The 21190-nt window shown below is 34.6% G+C and overlaps 1 protein-coding gene across 2 annotated transcripts in view; it reads left to right on the forward strand.

Annotated features, from left to right (window-relative positions):
• rols (rolling pebbles) overlaps positions 1-21190 on the forward strand; it is a 230638-nt gene that overhangs the window by 199602 nt on the left and 9846 nt on the right. The window contains exons 2-6 of one of the 2 annotated variants that reach the window (XM_068761406.1): positions 6210-6623; positions 7002-7115; positions 18166-18341; positions 18985-19129; positions 19513-19641. In XM_068761406.1, coding sequence (XP_068617507.1) covers positions 6210-6623; positions 7002-7115; positions 18166-18341; positions 18985-19129; positions 19513-19641 — 978 coding nt within the window. The remainder of the gene's footprint in view (positions 1-6209; positions 6624-7001; positions 7116-18165; positions 18342-18984; positions 19130-19512; positions 19642-21190) is intronic. The other variant, XM_068761407.1, reaches the window with a different exon arrangement.

The following is a 21190-nucleotide window of genomic DNA, read 5'->3' on the forward strand; positions in this document are numbered from 1 at the left end:
GTAAGAGAAGAGTACCGAAGAGATGGGACCTTGACTTAGGTTGTCACACGAAAGCGGCCTAACCAAAGAACATCAAGCATCAACCTTTATTATAACTGGAGACACGTGAAAGGTCGAACCACAAACCTAATGTCATGAAGTTTAAAGGTGCTGGGATATAATGTGAAATTATAGTTAACTAGCTGATCCCACAATCGTTGTTTCGCAAAAAAAAAAAAAGTTTTTATTTAACAATTAAAAATGAGAGTTGATCGTAGAGCGGCCAAAATTTAGGGTTGTATGTATGTTTATATGCTGTATCATAAAAAATAAAAACAAAAAAAATTTGTCTAAAAAATAAAAAATAAATTTTAAGAGTGAACAACCCTTATCACTAAGGGGTCCGGAAAAAAGATAGTAGCCGATTCTCAGACCTACTGAATACGCATATAAAATTTGGTAAAAACTGGTCAAGCCGTTTCGGAGGAGTACGGTAACTAACATTGTGACATGAAAATTTTATATATTATATTATAAATTATTATCATTAAAATTTGTACATTATATTATTAATTCGTTTGTTTAAGCAAATAAATATTTATGGGTAATATTATATATTTAAATAATAAACAAAAAATGTATACTGCAATGAATAATACTTTTAATTTAAAATATATCATAACTAGATAAATATCTATACGTCATATATCATACGTCATGATAAATTTATTTCACGACCTGCATAAGATGTTCCCATGCGACAATAAATCATTACTCACGTAAACGCTGTTATCGGATATAATTAAAATATTTACGGAACACCAATAACCGATGCGACGCGCGTCGAGAAAGCGCTTCGAGGATATCCGATCGCTCAATAAAAGCCTCTCTTTACGAAAGCTCTATTTAATTACGTGGTCCGGGGCCTTAATTCTACCAAATTACGGTCATCGTGGGATATTAACAAATTGCCTTTTCTTTGCCAGTCGGTTAATGTTTGATGGAAGATACAAATTGTAGGCTTTACTCGTAATACTTGGTTTAAAAATGGCTGTATAATAAGAAAGAATTGAGGGACAAATATACCTAGAAAATGTTAATTAAGGGGAAGTTCATACAATTCGTTTCTTTAAAAAATGAAATATTTTGTAGTTATAATCATTGATTGTGAGAATTTCTTTAGAAAATCTTGTGTTCGCCTTAAGTAAAGATAATGAAATTGTGTATTTATCTTGAAATTAGTTTTTAAACAACAAATGTTTATACATAAATAATATAACTGTCGATGGATATAGCACAGGAGAAACGATTGTTAATTAAAAAAATATAAAATAAAGCAAAGTGGTAGATGACTGCTACTTGCGATCGTGGTCGCCGGTTCGGTTCCCTGGATACAATCTTATATAATGCACACTTTGTTTATTAATTATACGGGGTTGCCTGTTACAAAGTTACAATGCGATTAGCAACCTGCCCGACAACCCCCAATATTGGGGGCCTCTCGTATTCCTAACTAGTTTTGGATAAGAACTTTTGTTTTTTTTTGATAATTTATACACTAATTTTTTTTTATTTTCGCGCTCTTCTTCCATGCATCTTTCATTTCTTTCCTTACTTACCATATTTCTTCTGTCTTACTCTTCCATTCCATTTTCTCTCTTTTCGGATGCCTTTCATCAATCACCTCGTTTATCAGGTTTTTTCAATATTTATTTTTATTTTATTTTACATAATTTAATTTATGTACATTTTACTATAGTTATTTTTGGAGGAGGCCTTTTAACTTGCTGTGAACGTTTATAAGCTGAATCGACTACGGCGGACAATTACTTATTCCTGGTCATGTATTTTGTCTAGATAACAATTACTTGATATCTAAACATCATCATATATTCATATTAGGAGGACCGGAAAGTAAAATCGTTTCTGTCGAAATATTTTACAGTAAAACCTATTTATTTTACCGCTCTGGCATCGAAAATTTGTATATTAGATTGCAAAAGGTTGTTGATAACGAAGTTGAATTAGTTGATTATAAATAAAAACTTGTTAAATAGGTAGTCGTGTGAATTTAACTTAACAAATCGACATTACTTTCCGGTCCCCCTAATATTTTAACACCATTTCAAAAAGATAGAAATGAACTACAAAACCACATATTTAATTATTATATCATATATTGCAAATTTTACTAAAGGTTTTGATTTTACGATTACAATTTTAATTATCTTTTTGTTATATATTACCAGTAATAGCTTTGCAATTGTTAGAACATTCAAATTGTTAAAACTACAACGATTTGCATCCAAATATCTCAAAATAAATTAATCCATGCTTTAAAAAGTTACATCAGTAGGTTACATACAGGTTGATTGATTATAAGTGTAAAGGAGATTAATGTATCGCTTATTTGCTGTGAATTAATGTATTGCAACCCTATTCAAAAATGAATAATAAAACGTAAGGAAAAGCTTTAAAAAAATATTGACGAGTACATTTAACTATTGTTTACTATACGTCCCTGCAGACTTCGTATTGCTAGAAGATATTGGTTGAAATTAAATAAAAATTAAATTAATGTTACATATTTTACAGCGATCACATTATACAGGGTGATCGGAAATATATGCAGCAAAAATATTTAAAGCTTTTTCTTGACATGAACTATACATAGCCCTTTTAAGCTTTTATGGCTATAACCAATCATCCTGTATACGCGTATCCTTCTCGGTTACATGAATGATTGCGGCCATTAAAAGCTACGGCCCACGTCACGCAACGCACGCGGGGCACTTTCATTTTTTGACCTTTGCCAAAATATTGCCCCACTTTACCTCCGTTATTGATTATGTCGGCTCGCAGGCGCCGTAGTTCCTTCGCTTTTTAAATTTTTTTTTTTTGGTAAGAATTTTTTACTTAAACAAGTTAAATGATCACAAATTTACATTCAAACAACCAGTTATCATGCCCAAATGATTTTTTATAACATACCGCAAAACAATATTAAACTACAATTAAATAAATTTTATATATTAAATTGACATAAATGGAATATTTATATGACAAAAATACTAAGCAATGATGTCACTTGATTATTCAAGCTATGACTTACAGAAAATGTGTATACATAAATCAATATTCCTACACTTTCTGACAACAAGCAACGAAAGCAACAAAAGATGTGTTGTTGTGGAGTTTCTTCCTACTCATTCTCCACACCTTGCGAAGCAGAGCAGAGTCAAAAATAAAATAGATTTTGAAAAATTTGTGACGATCAATAAGAACCCTGTTAAAAGTTTGAATATTGAAGAAATGAATTTTATCTTTTCTTATGTACCTTTTACGAAAATACACTCTCACTGTACTACTAAATGAAGCACAAAACTACTATTTTAACCGTATTTTTGTCATCATCGTTTCAGCAATAAGAAGTCCAATGCTGGGCATAGCCGTTATACATAGATTATCAAACAGAACCGGTAAGAAGTGGCCTGCATCCTGCATACTTCACTACAAGCTTTTACACCTATAAGTAATCAAGGTGTTCGAACTTGAACTCCTCTGAAACGGCTTGACTGATTTTTACTAAATTTAATATGCGTATTCAGTAGGTCTGAGAATCGGCTACTATCTATTTTCTATACACCTAAGTGATAAAGGTTGTTCACACTAAATTTTTTTTTTAACGAAATTTTTTTGTTTTTATTTTTTTATGATACAGCATACAAGAATACATACAACCATAAATTTTCACCCCTCTACGATCAACCTTTATTTTTTATTTGTAAATTAAAATATCAATTTTTTTTTGCAAAACAACGTTTGCGGGATCAGCTAGTATCTTTTATACTTAACTAATATCCCTTTCGTAAGCAAAACCAAACAATTTATGAAAAGGAGATCACACACGCTTTTATTCAAGACTAACACCTGCTACAGAACTACCTGTGTATTTTTATCACTTTAAAATTAAAAATGCTTTAAAAATTTCCGGCGCCCGTACGTAAACACCGATAAATCAGTTAAATAATAATCCGGCAATAAACAAGGATTTTAATTATTCGTAACGACTGCTCGTTTGTGGGCCAACTGTAAATATCGATAAATAATTATCGGCGTCGTAATTTATCGATACACCGAACGGTTTTATTAAAAACAATCAAAACGTTACTACTCGAGCTTTAACCCTTAATAATCTAGAGTTTCAATTTTAATACCAATCTTTTAAACCGAATGTTCACATTACTATTTGTTTTTTTTATAGGATGGCTGTACGTATTTCACTGTTGTATAATATTCTTTCGAACGATATAAAAAAAAATCTATTTTTCCCTTCATCTAGACCCTCAAGCAAACACAGTAATATTAAAAAAAAATTACTTTCGTAAATCAGGCTACTAAGGATTAAATGCTGGTGGCCATTGACTACTTTTAATTATTTATGTGCTATCTTTATAGTATTCTTACTTCAGGGACACAAATTTTTCATGCTAGTTCCACATATATTTATAATTTTCCGGAAAAACAATGCGATTACCACTCAATGGATTACACTATTTGCAAACAGCGACGATATTACATAACACTAACCATACCAGCGTGGATTCAAATCTTAGTTTGCGATCGTAAAGCAGACTTTTATTACTACGCTACAACCAGTTTAATTATAGCATTAATAAATTCATAAATATTCATGACTTCTGATTTACTGTTACTCTATAAAATGATACAATTTTTTAAGGAAATTTTACACGGCTTATTTGCTATTGACTTGGTTTGGCAAGTTCAAGTGAAGAAAAGAGCATATGTCAAAGAAGTATGTATAAATACGTACTTCTTTTGGTTACAATTACTTTGTATAATATAATTTTATTTTAATTATTAAATCAAATTTGACCACCTTTTTATTGATAATATTTGAGATGAAAATATTTATATAACTCCTGCTGTTTTTTCTACACGAAGTAAATTAATTTTTTCAAGAACAAGGAATTAAAATAGTAAATCAGAAATTATTCAGTTAAAAACATAGTTGGTAGACTACATACTTATAGAATGGATGGTCGTTGCGGACTTAAACAGCGACCAACAATATGACTAGATAACCTTGGGAATGTCGTCAGAAAGCGTTGGATGCAATAATCTCTCATTTCCACCGCGAATACATCAGGCTTATTATAAATAGAACATCATCATTTTTTTAACCGTTAAACCTCCACTGCTAGATGTAGACCTCTTCCAGAGATTTCCTGGATATCCATCCGTCTACCTTGTTTTTGGATGTCCAATTCTGCATTTACCGACTCATAGTCTCATTCCAGGACTTTAAGAAGAACATGCATCCGTTTTTAAGCTATGTAGTCTACTAACTACGAATTTAACTGGCTTAATTTTTATTTACTATTTTTAGATTAGATTCCATATTCTTAAAAACATAAAATTACTTCGTGTAGTAAAAAAACAGTAGAAGCCATAAATATTTTTGTCTCAATTATGATCAATAATAAAATGCCTAAATTTGAGTTAATCAAATCCAATAAATTGTTTTACAAAGTTCAAGATAAAAAAGACATATTTATTCCTCTTTGTCGTGTGTCGGTGCAATCATTGTAAACGTATCATTAACATACGGATAAGACGTAATAATCAATGTCTACAGCCTTTTATAAAGTAATCAACTTGTTTATTTTTACAGAAAGTATAATACATTAAGATCCTCTCTAGTTCTCTCTAATAATTAATCTGCGATTCCCCTGCCCGTATCCCGCAATTATGTTATTAGTTTATTACGTAATTACTCGTCTGTGAAGTCTTTCGGAGTCAAAGACCACGTTGACTCTTTATTTCATTCCAATGCTTCAACCTGTTTTAAAGATTATACGTGATATCGTACGAATTACAATGTTTCTTTACTTAAACATTATTCTTTTTTATCATAATCTTGTGAATAAAAAGTATTTTACAGATAAAATTACTATTATCCTAAGCAATTACAGTTATATTGCCTATATCAATGTACTAAGAATTTTAAAAGTAGGTTCCCAATGTGCGACGACGACATAGTGAAGGTCGCGGAAGTAGCTGAATGCGAGCACCTCAAAACCGGTCGATACGTTACAAGAGACCTATGCCTTGAAGGGACATGATGATGATGATATGTTTTTAATGAAAGATCATTTTATTTGTTAAAAATCCGTGTTATAATTTTAAAAAACAAATTTATGTTTCAGATCTGGCTGCCCTAAGACAACTGCTCGAAAACGAAACGGGCGGCACATCCTGTCCCAGTTGTAACATGCCCTTTGATAAGGGTAAAAAGAGAAAACTTATCGACACTTGCGGGCATGAACGTTGCTACGCGTGCATGTTCAGAAACGAAGCCTGCCCCATCTGCGCGCGGAACAGCCAGGGCAGACGGCCAGTGATGGAGAGGTACACGCCATCGCCGCAGCGTCAGTTCGACCAGGACTGGCAGTCGCCTATGAGGCTCCCCAAGCCGCCGAAACAGCCGTCCAGTTTAGCGCAGAGCTGTCCCACGCCGCCGCATACACGACGAAGATTCTTCCTCAGCCCCAAGTCGCTCAGGAGTCCGTTCGGTCAGCGCTCATCGAGGCACTCGCATGAGAACCACGTCCCATTATCCGGTAAGCTCCCATCTCATTCAAGCGGCCATCCAGTCGTAAATAGCGAGATTGCGACAGCGACGGCGCCCACGCGTACCGGATGTACGTAGGGGTTCCGTAAAAGACCGGTCGAGTCTGCATTTATTAAAGCCGCTCGGGTACACTTTTGCAACCCGCGCAGACAGGCCGGCTGCGAGCTGCGTCGGTTAGATTTTCAATTAATTGCGTCACTCCCGATATTTATCGGAGCTAGTGTCGCAGCTGCTATTTCCAAATAAATCAAATTAACTTGAACGTCCGCTGCTTAATTGATTATCTGACATGTATCTGTTCTGCTAGAGAAATACTTTTACTGTTACGGAATAGGAAGGTAACAGCTTCATGGTGATATTTCTGCAGGATTGCCAGAAGAAGGAGCGAGGAACGCCGCGTGGCATAGTCTGGTGTTCAATAAGATTAGATCACTCTGGTCGACTCACTCATCTGTGCCGCAGGGGCTCAACCAACTGACAGGCACGAATGTTTTATTTCAATAGAGGAATGTGGATCAGGCTTGAACCAAAAAAAATCACACTTACACTTAAAGAAGGTTTATGTAATATATAACAATAAATGGCATCCACATTCCTCTAACAAGAATCCGGCACGAGTAAATTTGCACATATCTTTGCCTGCAAACATCTGGCCACTTTGATGTAAAACCTACCGTGGTGGGTTGTTTGTGTGTTTTTGTGCTTGCATTTATTAATTCATATCCAACGTCTAGCACCGGACAGATGTTATTTTGTTTCACGTACATTTTAAAATTTTCGCATGCTCAATATTTTGATTATTTTTCACATTTTCATAACTATTATGTCGTTAACAGGATTGAAATTGCGTGTTAATAATACAGGGTGATTGGTTATATGTGTAAACTCTTCATAGCTTTTACACTTATTTCCAAACATCCTGAATAAAGTGATCACTCTGATGTATAGTATAGTAATTTGCTTTTTCTATTGTAACGCGACCAGTTACTTTTTGGCAGTACAAAATCTACAGGAATAAATAGTACACAAGACAGAGAATGCCTAAAGGCATAAAACCCGCTGTTACGTAAATTCTACTAATAATTTTTCTTTTAAAATGATGTAGTAATCCGAATTTTGAAAGCGATTTTTCATATTATATTTTCATTATGTAATACATTAATTGACAACAAATGAGCTAAACATTCACGCTTTTTTCACTAATAACCAATCATCCTGTATAAGCAAGGTTTGCATTATACACAACTAATGCATAGAGGATATCAGGAAATTATCGAAGCAATGCTAACAGGTCTCAACAAAACCGTGTCTATATTTCTTGTATCTCTATTCATTGTAACAAGCGTTGTGTAATTAAAGTTAATTTATTTCTTACTTCTGAGTTCAAATACAAGTGTAAGGTCAATTACTTATGTTGTTTACCTTTAAGTTAATTAATGTTCCTAGTACTAGAACAAAACTCTTTCTAAAAAACGGTGCAGGTATACCAATTCGAATAAATATTTTAACTTATATTTGACTCTGGCAGGTGATTTCAAAGGTCTCGAATATTAAATGTCGGAGGAAAACCTTCACACATATAACCAATAGCTCAGAATATAATAATTATGATAGTTATAGCTTAAATCATAAAATTCTCTCATTTTTATTTATGGCAGGAACTCACCTTATCAATATGTATTAATACGATAACAAAATTACTTAAATAATCACAACTGTAAAACACTGTAAGAACTTAGCGGTTGAGGAAGTTTATGTAGATAAATAGACATCTTTTTGGCTGATAGACGCCCGCTGCAAGGCATAGACCTCCCCCCCTCCCCTCAAAAATTGCAACGATGACCCGGTCTTGCGTTACCCGTATCCACCGATTTCCCCACGACCTTGACTTTGTCGTCTGTCTACCTACTGGGAGGCCCCCACGTCTACCAGCTCGTGATCGAGAACCTTCGACCTCAACAATCAGCGGTTGCGCCGTACTATGATTTTTAATAAACAAACAATAAAAATAGTAAATACCATCAAATCCAACTAAATTTCAAAAGTGAAGATAAACAAATGTATCGATTAGAAAGGTGGTAATAAATACAATAGGTAAATATAAAACGAACACTAAAATATACAAAAAAAAGGAATATAGTAGTACCAAAAATAGTGTAATAAATAGTATAATATAAAATGATAATTACAAAGAAAATACATGTTAAATATTTGAACAATAAATAATGTTGCAAAATAAAATAGTAAAGAAACCTAGAATGTAGTGGTTGAGGATGAATGTATGGCTAATGGAATGAAAGAGAAAGACTGGGAAAATTGAAGAATGAAAGAAACAGTACAGATAAGATGATATATGAAAGAGAAGAATGATAATAATAAAAAACATGAATAAATTACTAGAATTAAAAAGTCCCTGTCCCACACGAGATAGGGGAACGAGAGGTCCCCAACAGCGGGGACCAACTTAAAAAAAAATGTATCGATTATATATATGGACCTTGCAGCTAGGCTTTCTATTATGCCAATATAGCAAAAAATAAATTTTGTATAATAGAGATCTTTTCCAGAACTCATTGACCCATAACAACAGTTTTCTTTTATGTGTACACCTGAATAATATGGGAATCTCCGATTTAAATTATACCCGAGACGGACGTGCTTTATCAATGGCATATATAAGACCAGTCTAAAAAATCATGTGAACAAGATCCAGTGACAATGTAAAACGAAGCTAGATAGTTCTCGCGTTGATTTCTCTAAAATAAACGTAAGCGTTTTTTAAAACTAAAGCCTTGTTGTTTATTTACCGTCTTGTTTTCTTATGCGGGAATGTGATATTAAGTTTTGCTTTCCTATATCTAAATCTATTAACATGTATAAGACTATGAGTCTTCACAAAACATGTCAAATGTTCGTAATTTTAATCATTTAATTTATTTAAAAAACTTTATTATTAAACTAAAATTTTAATGTCGAGTAATTTTTTTTAATTTGTTGCGTTATATAATAATGAAGATAGTATTGTAAATAAATATCTAGTATAGCCATACCATTATGCCATTTGGAATAATTTACGTAGATAATTCAAAGTAAGAAAAGGACCAATATTTAGCCACTTCCGCACATTTAGTGGTAGTCGTGCAATGAAATGCACCGCCCGCCAGCTCGCTGATAAATTCGTATGCGGCAAACAATGCGAATCACACAACCGCCACCGCCAATTACTCAACACGTGTTTCACCCCTCCACGGGACATCTTCAGGAGTTATTTTACACCGATTAATGCCACACACAGACTGTAAAAAAGTAAATATTTTTCATTTGCTCTACGTAACGTTCCATGAAATTTTAATAATAGCTAAGAATTGCTTGTCTGAAGTGGCAGTGGGGGGGGGCACATCGCTCGTACAACCGATGGCCATTGGGGCTCGAAGGCTTTCGAGTGGCTACCATGAACCGGTAAACGCGGCATCAGTAGGTGACCCCACTAAGTGGACTGACGATATAGTTGAGATCACGGGAGGTCGCTGGATTCGGCCAGTGCAAGGTGATTGTGGCGATCTTTATAGCAAGCCTATGCAATGAAACCTACGCTGTTGAAGAATTAATAAATGTAAAAAGAATTTTCCTTTTTACATTTTAGTACGGAAAGATTTTGATTTTTAGTAACAGATAAATTAAAATAAGATAGATTTATTTTTAAGAATAATTTAATGTAATATTAAAACAGTAAGGTGACTTTTGTTGATAATTCTGTATAAAACAAAAAATTTATGCGACGAAATACGACCCGCTTAGCCTTAATTTCTAGAATAATATGGTCATATCATTTTTTTTCGTTTAAATATGTTGTCTTTAGAAAGTTTCTCTCTTTCCTTTGTTTACCATATCTTTCTGTTAAAATGTAACATGCAACTTACACAAGTAAAAGATTCAAACAGTCTTTGTCGCCGATGTAATTAGGTTGAAAGAGCTAGCTGTAGGCGTCTGAAGGTTGATCTGATTTAATGTCAGTCAGTATCAGGCTGGGAGCCGATCAAGGTGAGACGCCCTCGTATTGTGCACGAGGTATTTGCATCCTCTTGTCCTCAATCTTCGACGTGACGTAATCACTGTCTCACATTTGTTTATCTCTCATTGTGTTGTCCAACAACGTGATCTGTTGTTAATTAAAGATAGCTCTCCGTTTATGAAAGCCATGTACATTGCTGTAGTTTATGTTTATGTTTATTATTATTCGTCTATCATATTCATAATGACGCAAGGCATAGGTCTCCCGAACATGTAGTCCTATCTATAAAAAAGTAAGTAGTCTTTTCTCAAAGAAAGATGCACTACGCAGGTAATGTGCTGATTTATAGACATCGCGCCTCAGATATTATATTGAAGAACTTTTTAGGCCTCATCTAAAGATCGCCACCGTGAATGATCTTGCGCAGCCTAGATCCAGCGACTTCCGGTGATCATACTATCGCGTTAATCTAACTAGTGAGGGTCTATCCATAGAGTGTCTACTGGCTCATGGTCAATACTTGAGAAGATTACGGCCCCAACGGTCATCATCATAGTTATAAGTAGACTTAGATAAGACAAAAATGTCTAATTCCCATGTCGCTCGATTCTGAAGTTGTTTACAGATGTATAGTTGTGGCAAACAGTTGAGGAACGTTCAAGAAACTACGATACATCTTCTCGTCCAAGGTCCCTTAGTACATAAAGGCGTAAATCTACTAAAAGTGTGTTATCAGTGATGATTTGTAGCGTTGATATGTTGTATCTCACTCAGAGTCTTGCATGGGATTTCTTTACAATATCGAATTGTGAATGAGACGATTCGTAGACCAACAAAAGTACTGACACAGCCCACATAATTGACAAATTAAAGTGGTATTGGACAGGCTACATAACACGCGGAATAAATAGGCAAAGGAAAAAAAGCACAGCGTAGAACGACCACGCACAAGATTTGACAGACGGCTTTGTTAAAGTCTTCGGGAGACACTAGATGCCGCTTCCAAACGATTCTTTTGGAAATCTCAGATATTTATTTTTATTAAACATGATCTATCTACATGGAACCTCATATAATGTAAAATGTCATGTAAAACACAATTATAAAACGACTGCGGAATTATTTCAACGTGTCATTGCAACAAATAGAAAAACAATTCAAGTACACTCAACATAATGTCAAATGTAACTCACTCGCACGTAAAAGCGAATGATTTTTACACTCGATCTATTGGCGGTGAAGTTCACGCGTAATGAATCCAACCTTGACAATGGCCTGTCACAGTGACGCGGTACAGTCAGCAGACCGTAACACGTTTAATAGTAAATTAAAAATAGATTATAGATAATAGTTACGTAATTTCACGAAATAACAGATTTAGAATTTTGTACAATAAAGTGAATCTTAAAGCGACATCGTTTCATAAAAAAACTTTACGAAAATTAGTAAATAATCATGTAACAGTGTAACGGTTGTATATAGGATATTTGTGAAAGTATTCTTTCAAAAAACCCCTCCGTTTGAATATTCAGATCTCAGATTTCATCGGGTATTGGCGAATACCGTATATGTATATTGGAGACGCAGTTGTTGTAAAAACCATAAGTACCTTATCTTTTGCTTTTTATATTGGGACAGAATATAGAGTCCTTTGATGGATAATGATAAAACATTTTTCATAACACGAATCATTTTGGTTCCACTTAGGCCTTTGATTTTACTTCAGTTTTTCAGTAAGAAAATTGTTTTATGTTTATTTTGTCATAGTTTTTTACTTACTTTACAATTTTTAATCAATTGTGTGACGTCATTCAAATGTTTATGTACCCCTTTTATTTTTTGGACGCATAATATGAGTGTACCTATGTAATATATGTGTAATGCGTGTACATTATAATACTGTGAAAATTCAATGTATAATTTGCTGAAGAATTCAAAAATTATTTAAATAAGAAATCAAGGCCTTTTCATATATAGGCTCTATATATAGGCTTGTCCATCTTTTGAGGGAAAAAAAAACATTTTCGCTGACCGTACATTGTAGCCCGCCGGGAGGCTCCGCCGACATTTTCAATTGAACCACAATGGGACGTAAAGGCCAGTGTTCTCGCCACGCTTCAACGCACGATGTTCCGGTGCTTGGCTTTCTGCTGAAGGCTTCTCGATCCAGGACTCATTTTTATGAAGTCTGCTCCACGATCCATTGTGGCGAAAAACATCATGCGAATGTCGGCACCTGTTTTTTATACAGCTGTCTACTTTTGTTTTGTGTCGGCAAGAAAACAACAAATTAAACATCGCAGCAAATTTATATGTAAATATAAATCTTGCAGTAACATAATACATTGTATGAAGTTACATTACAGTACACAACATTTACACATCACACTTTATGCATCAACGTGCGAATGTTTTTTTGGATTAAAATATTACTGTAAACAAATGAATCTGAACAATTGTCAACAATTTGCTTTGAAGAAAACAGAGGGACTAGCGTTTATCGACAAATAGGTTTAAATATATTTACAGTAACGATTTTTCTCGTTTTACTGGTTTATTCTAACTTAAAAAATAAATACAATACAATTATTTTAATGGTCACTTTATACAGAGTGATTAGATAATGGTGTAAAAGCTTTAAAACATTCAGCTTACAAATAAACACATTCACCTCTTTTACATATATAACCAATCATCCTGTATAAATTATAAACAAATACATTTTCTCGGAGCATACTAGATAGAAGCGTTGCTGGAGTTTCTTCCTTCACTTCTCCCAGCGCTAACGCTTTTCAAAGTGGTTGTAGTGATTAGTCAGACAATAGCAACCGGCCAAACTGAAGTTCGGTCATCTAGGGTGTACTTGTGTCGGAATGCTAAGCGGGTATGGTCGACGAGTGACAGCCCAAGCCGAGGACCCCTAATGGGGGTCCTTGAACTTAGTCACTCCATGGAACGTTCACCGAAACAATCTAAGAACTCGGCGGTCTGACAATCCGGTAAAATAGTGATACGTAGCGGCCCGAGCCGGTGCTCCCCCGGGAACTATCAAGCTTCGTTACTTTAAAAGATGTCTTAGTCTAGGCGCCCTGCCACCTCATACCCGGTGATATCTTCATATCCCATTTGGGCAGCAGATAGAGTCCTTTAAAAAACATATATATATATATATATAAATTTTGAACTACAATCTACAGACAGCCAGAAATAAAGCTGGATTCTTACTGTCATCAAATTATAAAAAGACGTCACGTTCATAGGAATCAAACTCTGAACACCTGTCGCACTGCATCGCAGTGACCGCTCCGCCGCCGTATTAGGTACTTTATCAGTGCAATCAGCAAATTCAATAAATAATAACCGCCGTAAAAACGTCGCGAGTATAAAAATATGATTTATTCTACATTAATATAAACACACAAAAACTTGCAGTTTGTCAGTCCTGAGCTTGCGATGTAAAAAGATGGTCGCGGCCGCCATATGGTCGATTCTGTATTGTTAATATATCGGCATTGAACAGCCGGCTAAGCGTGGTCCGACCCGGCGCTCGAACCTGCTCCCGGCGTGGGAGAGTCCGCTTTTTGTTACCATTTCATCCTACACTCGACCGAACTCGCTTTACATTGACTGGAAGTGTCACAATAACAAACTGAAATTTTATATGAAGCCATACCTTCATCATTTTAGTATTATGACACCAACTGCTGAATATAGACCTCCTTCCAGTGTCTTCCTGATAAACTTAAGTTTATTTGTTCAACTTGTCGGTGAAACTTCTATTGTGTGGTTAGATGTCCACTCTACACCAGGAACGTGGTCTCCATTCCAAAGCCTTTAGGCCCTAACAGCCACTGTCACTTCAAGTTGTCAATTCGCTTCGTAGGTCAATCTCATTTATCTACGAAATATTATATAAAGCCTGCTTGTAAAACATAATTACAATTACTTTATAAACTGCCCAAAATAATATATTATTTACCTTATTGGATTATTGAGTGACTTTATTAAGTTTATAATAAACAAATGTAGTTTCAAATTAATATGTCGCTTCCATTGGTTTTACGTCGAAAATATATGAATGCACAGAGAAGAAATAAATCCAATACAAAACTTTATCGTGTTCCTGGGTCGGTCGATTTTCAGACGGTATAAATGCATCGGAAAAATTATAACCATGCGATATGATGCGTCGAGATAAATGATCTTATCTGCACCAGTTTAAACAATTCGCGTCGGCTACTTGGAAACGAGATGCGTTTAAAAATACCACGGATATCAAAACGAATAATCCTAGAAGTGACTTATCCATTTACGGTATGATATTCATAAGATACTTTTTTACCGGCTTGAATCGAACAAAAAAATTGAATAGTTTTCATCGTGATGAATTTATTCTGTCCAGCATTGAAAATAGCGGAGCGATTCCAGATAAGTGTCTTTGTTCTATATGAAGTTGTTTCGCTTGGAGGTACAGTCATAGAAAAAAATGTTCACATTTTCATTATTTCATCCGTCGGACGTCCTCGGCTGGACCCTGACCTTCTCCTTAGATTTGTAATAATATACCTTCATCAGTTCAATTGTCGTCGTTTCCCATTTCAAGGCATAGGCTTTTCCCAAAGATATCTATGGAAGGATATATCGTAATCATCACGCTTGGCAAGCGGGTTGGCGATCGCAGTGTAATATTATGGTACACACAGGATTTTATCTCGGGAAATGAATCCGCGACCAACGATCGCAAGTCTCACTTCTCTACCACTGGTCTCAGTTTAACATTTAATCCAAATTCAGTATAAAACATTTCTATGTGATAATACAGCTGCAGATTGAATCACTTTCCACAATTTTAAAGACATTTGTGATCACAAAAAAAATCCGACTAAGTTTGTTGGGGGCTTTTAGATCGTAGCTTTATTTTTGTGCTATACTTAAAGAGAGCTTATTTGATTTAGGTCTCTGTCGAACTGAAACACTTCTGGTGTTTGTTCGTTACATACGTTCACGTGAGATCATGTTAATTTTGATAAATTGGTCATTTGTAGAAATAAATGTATAAAACATTAATATTTGACGTGATAAGGAAATCCAACCTCAGCTCAATAATTTGTCACAGATTTATGATTATAATTAGCTTCAGCGTTATGTAAACACTATGTCTGTAAATATCGAAGAAGTGTAAACTCGAGACGCATCCGTGGGAGCTTCACGTGAAACCGCCATCTGAATACGACACCTTACGTCATATAGCAGATCATTTGCCATAGATTATCTTTTGTTTCCTAGTTATAACTTAACAGAGTAACAGTTTTTGTTTATAATAACACTTATAGTTATTTAAATAGAGAAAAGAAATAAATAAACAGTAAACATAAATAAATTAACTGTAGTGTCTTGTGTTGTATTGTCTAATGTCAACGGGTTGATTTTCGCAATAAAATATTATAGTAATTTTTTCAGAATTTTATTGTTTTTGTTAATATTAATTAATAGACACTTTCAATTAATTAATTATTCATGTTAATTATTATAAATAATATAATTAATTAATTAATGGCAATGGCATTAAAATAATTACTCTTTTTTTTTTCAAGTTATCCTTAACTTAAATTGCTGTGATACTGTATTGAGGATATGAAAGTGACCACAAAAAAATTCAACTGAGTTCAGTGTGAGCTCTTAAGTCAGAACGTGTTTGAAACCCTCGTAGCTCTAAGTAAGAAAATGCCATTACTGTGTAAATTATATTTATTCTACATCTATTGTTATTCTCCTCTTGCTCCTTTGGCATTTTTCTTTTATAACGTAGACATGTGATCACAATGAATGAGTAAATATTTGTTATTTTAAATTGTCGAAAGATGCCTTTGTATTTTCTAGTAAACTTACATGTGAACACGACTTTATAATTTACTATGATCTGATTGGTCAAGAGCTAAAGCTGTATGACGAAGAACTTTTCAAAATATTTGATTACTGTAACAACAGTTCTAAATTATTGAAAATAGTCATCTATACAAATATATCTAATTAATTTAGGTACATTTAAGTAGCTTTGTTTTTAGTATCATACTTTAAATTCACGATAACTAATAAGTAAGAGATAGTGAAAAAAGAGAGATATAAATACAAAACCATAGTAAAACAGATCCTAATGACAAAAGTTTTTTGCGAAACTATTACATATAAATCATCTTCAATTAAATTCAGAATTCCCTTGATTAGTTCCTTATAAAAACCTGGCAGTATCTTTAGATAGCATTACTAATTCATCCGGAAACACTAAGCTGGGAATGTAATCCAAGTGTGAATACGAGAGGCCTGTATCTTTCAGCCGCGGTGGGTTCCCACTAAATGTCATGAGAATTTCTTGAACAACACATCCTATGATTTTTAATAAACCTCTCAACCCTATTGTGTTCAAATTGATGAACCTTAATTACCTTAATAACAGTTAATTGAACTACAGCATTATTGAACTGCTAACAAATAATACATTCTTGTACATCATACATTATAATAATAATAAAGCTTTTTATTCGGACTTAAAGAGTACAATAATATTTACATAATACTATACTTATAAATATTAACTAAATTCAATTTTTTCAAGTTCGTTTGCCAGTTGGCAAAGGCTGGCGGTTGAAGGTTGGAGGAGCCAACTTACTCCATTCTACTCTATATTTCTTTTGTTGTTGGAGGGTTTTGGTCTCTATCTCCCACGTGGACCATACTAGGATAAAGGAAATCTTTTATTTTCATTTTATATAATACTGATTGCACTGCAAGAAGCTATAAGGCGATAGCATTCCAGACAAATTCACATTTCTCAATTTAATATGAAATATATAAATTAAATTATGATAGATAAAACTGAAAGATTAGGCTGTTAAATGAGGATATTTTAAAGAGATCGATAGATAAAAATATAATTCGCTTGCTGTTTCGATAGATAAAAATATAATTTGCTTGTGGTTTTTATTTTCTTGTTGTTTAGCATGGAGTGGTGTTGTTAATTTATTTACATTGTTTTATCATTGTTAAGTAGTGGTTAGCTATTTTTAACTTGTCACTATAGGCAACGATTTGTTGAATGTTCACGCCTTTATTACACAGATATTTATATAGTGTTTGCACGAATGTAAGTATCGATTAAAATATGACATCGTTTTTTTTAAGTAAATGATTTACCAGTGGTCCCCAACCTTTTTTCGCTGCAGAATATTTTCGTAATTTTATACTGAATCTGATGTAAATAAATGAACACATGTATTGTTTACATTTACCTACTATGATATAGAAAATAAATAAAAAACAACCACTGTTTTAAATTAAATAAATATGTAAGGTACCATTGGTAATAAATTAAATGAAAAGCAAAATGTGATTTTTGTGTTTGTGTGAGTTTTATTATAAAAATATAATAGCTATAAAAAGCATGAGGTTAGCACGTGGTTTTTGTGTGTTATACACGCTTGTTTGTTATTTAAAAATGCTAATAGTGTGGCTTAAATTGCAGATGACGAGGGAGGACACATCAAGCAGGGCTTCGAGTCGCGCCGGCAGAATGACCTGTACATGCGGCTGGGCCTACTCCTGGGAGAGAGAAGGGGCTCCCGCAACAAGTCCAGGGATAGCTGCACTTCCCTCGCTTCCTTGGATGCCCACACCCTCGCCTCACACAACACTAGCCCGGTATACATACACTATTTCTCTATTGAAATTTAAACATACAGTTGGCAAAGAGCTAAATGCACTTGTTCTAACCTCTTTTAGGTAGCAAAGCGCGAAAGCTCTCTCTGAAACCTTGACTAGGACTGTTTACTTTATTACCGGATTGGAAGGCTCCCTAACCCTTCGATCGCTTGGGCGGACGCTTCAAGGAGTAATGATATTTTTTCGATTCCCTCCTAACACACTTTTTCAATTGGTTTTGACTGGCGTTATATGCTGTGTAGTATTTAAATATACTATTAGATTCGTATGAAAAGCTGAGTGTTATTTTTACTACTTCAATTAAATCATTTTTGAGACTTGCTATCGTAGGTCGCGGTTTCAGTTCATGGGACACAATATTATACAGTTTATACACTGTGTAGTTTATACAAAAGTTTCCATAGAATGGGCAGTAGCGTCCTGAAAGTCGCTTAATACCACACTGCGATCGTTAACTAGCCTACCAAACGTTGCGATTATGTTATATCTCCCCATAGATATCTTTGGGGAAGGTCATGTCATATGCCGCCAGCGACCATCTGTGGGCTGAAAACTCAAGGTTTGACGTTTGCGTATTATAAAATTTGATTATAGATAATAAAAACTGTTTCCATGATTTCAGGTGTCTACGCTCACTGGGTCATCAGAGGTGGACGCTGCGACTCCTTTGGGTCGAGACTCCCTCGGTTCCTTGGCCTCGATGTCCTTATCAGCTGCCAGCAACTGCTCTTCCTCCAGCCCCGGCAGCAGACGGCATTCGGTCAACGGTAAGCTAAGTACTAATTATACTTATAGAAGGCACTATAGCTACAACATAAGTGCTCTATAAGGGACGAGAAAAAAAATGATATTAAAAAGGACCAATTATATCAACAAAAATAATCATAAGTTTTGGCCATTTTGGAGAAAATACATCCTCAAACTGGATAATTTAGGAGTCGCGGATGTTTAAGGTTGGTGTCCTGAACTCCCACTAGCTTCAGCGACTCTAAGGCAGACGATGGATCGACGTGGTATCGAACATGTGTAATAGTGTCACGAAGGTTACAAGCTACTACCTGTAACCAATTACTCTTCATAAAAAGATTTAGTATCCTGCGAAGATTTTCACAAAGAATTAAGGTTACTAAAGAAACAAACATTGTTACAGCACTACAAAGTCGCTCGGAGGAACTAACCCGAATGCCAAGCGGGTTTTTCAAGAACCGTAAAACTGCTGCGCGGAGATCTGCAAGGGTTAGCAGCGGCAAGTCCTCGACTTCATCAGACATTAAAAAAGGTTTGTGGTTTGATTATTTCGCTCTAAAATATTGTACTAACATGTCTACAGCTGGTACTACCCTTAAAAGCCGTTTACCTGAACTTGAGTCTATTAGAAATGAATATAAAAGTAATTTAACTATAAATTATTAACTGTAAAAGATGATGTTTTAAAATACTTTTATTTACGGCAATTTGACAACGCACTTATAGAAAACATAATTAAAAGTAACATACTGTGTCTAACCAAGTGCCTCGTTAGTTATGTTGCTATTCTAAAATTTATAACCCTAGAAATTTAAAACGTCATAACGATGATACCCCAAAAATTTGTATTACGCCATCCTTACTTCTACCTATAGCCAATTCGACTTTTCTTGATGCGGTGAAGGGCTGACTGGTCAATGTGAACATGACTTTTTCTACTATGAGTAAATTGGTCACTAGTCACTATATTTTCCTACTAAGCAGGCACGGGTATTGCAAGCAGTAGCTGCACCGTTTTAAAATAATCGATAATGAGACTTGCCCATGTGAAGACTCCACAGTACAGACTTTTGATCACTTACTCAGACACTGCTCTCGATTCGCATCAAAAAGACGTAACCACATGACCTTATGTGAAAACCTTGTTATATCTCCGTTCAACATACCGGACCTTCTCAAGAAAAAATCTACAGCAGAATCTTTAGATGAGTTGGCCCGACACATTGTCCTAAATCTCAAGGCATTTAACGGTCTGTAGCGCTTGGGCAGCGACTTGAAATAAAATAATGTACCAACTAATATATAATTGAGTATTCCAAATTGCCCAAAGTATGGCAAGAGAACACATTAATAAAAAAAAAGTCTTTGGAAGGTGGCCTATACCTTGCAGTGAGCGTCCATCGGCTGAAAATAAGAAGAAAAATGTTTACCGATAGATTTTCTGATTGTTACGACGGAGGAAGACGTTATGGCGCTAGTTGTTTGATTTGTAATTCATTCCATTACAACCACAGCTGTTAGACAGTATCTTTATTAATGTTTACTGCAGTAAAACATACGGTTAGCAGTATAGTTTCATTATAATAAGAAATGTTACTCGGAATTAAGTCGAAAAAGTTGATCCCGGAAAAGGTTTTTTACTCCTGCTCCGGGACAACGCTCTCAGAGCAACCGGTACAGTTTAGTTTTTGCTCGAGGCGACTCTGTTGGCGATGGATCCATGATAATGCATTCGTCACCGAGTACTTCACTTTTGATGTGTCAATCAAATAAAGGGATCACTAACTTTTTAAATGTTTATTTATTTATTTTAATTGGAAACCAACGACAAAACATAATGTAACTTTACCTAAGTTTCGTATAACATTGTACATTTCTTTTTGTTCTGTGGGCTACGTGACATGCCCATTGTCCCATGCAAATGTACGAACTCGCAGGACTATATCGGCTACATTCGTTCATCTACAAATCTCCATAGTTACTACAATAGTGTCAATGAATCAAACAGTTAATATTAGTACCTTATGTTGTGGAAAGGTTGTTGTTGTGATATATACATATATATATATATGATATAGCCT

The sequence above is a fragment of the Battus philenor genome, unplaced genomic scaffold, assembly GCF_028537555.1.
Source record: "Battus philenor isolate CCGP_79_NKW_IND1 unplaced genomic scaffold, ilBatPhil1.0.hap1 SCAF_14, whole genome shotgun sequence".
NCBI lineage: Eukaryota > Metazoa > Arthropoda > Insecta > Lepidoptera > Papilionidae > Battus > Battus philenor.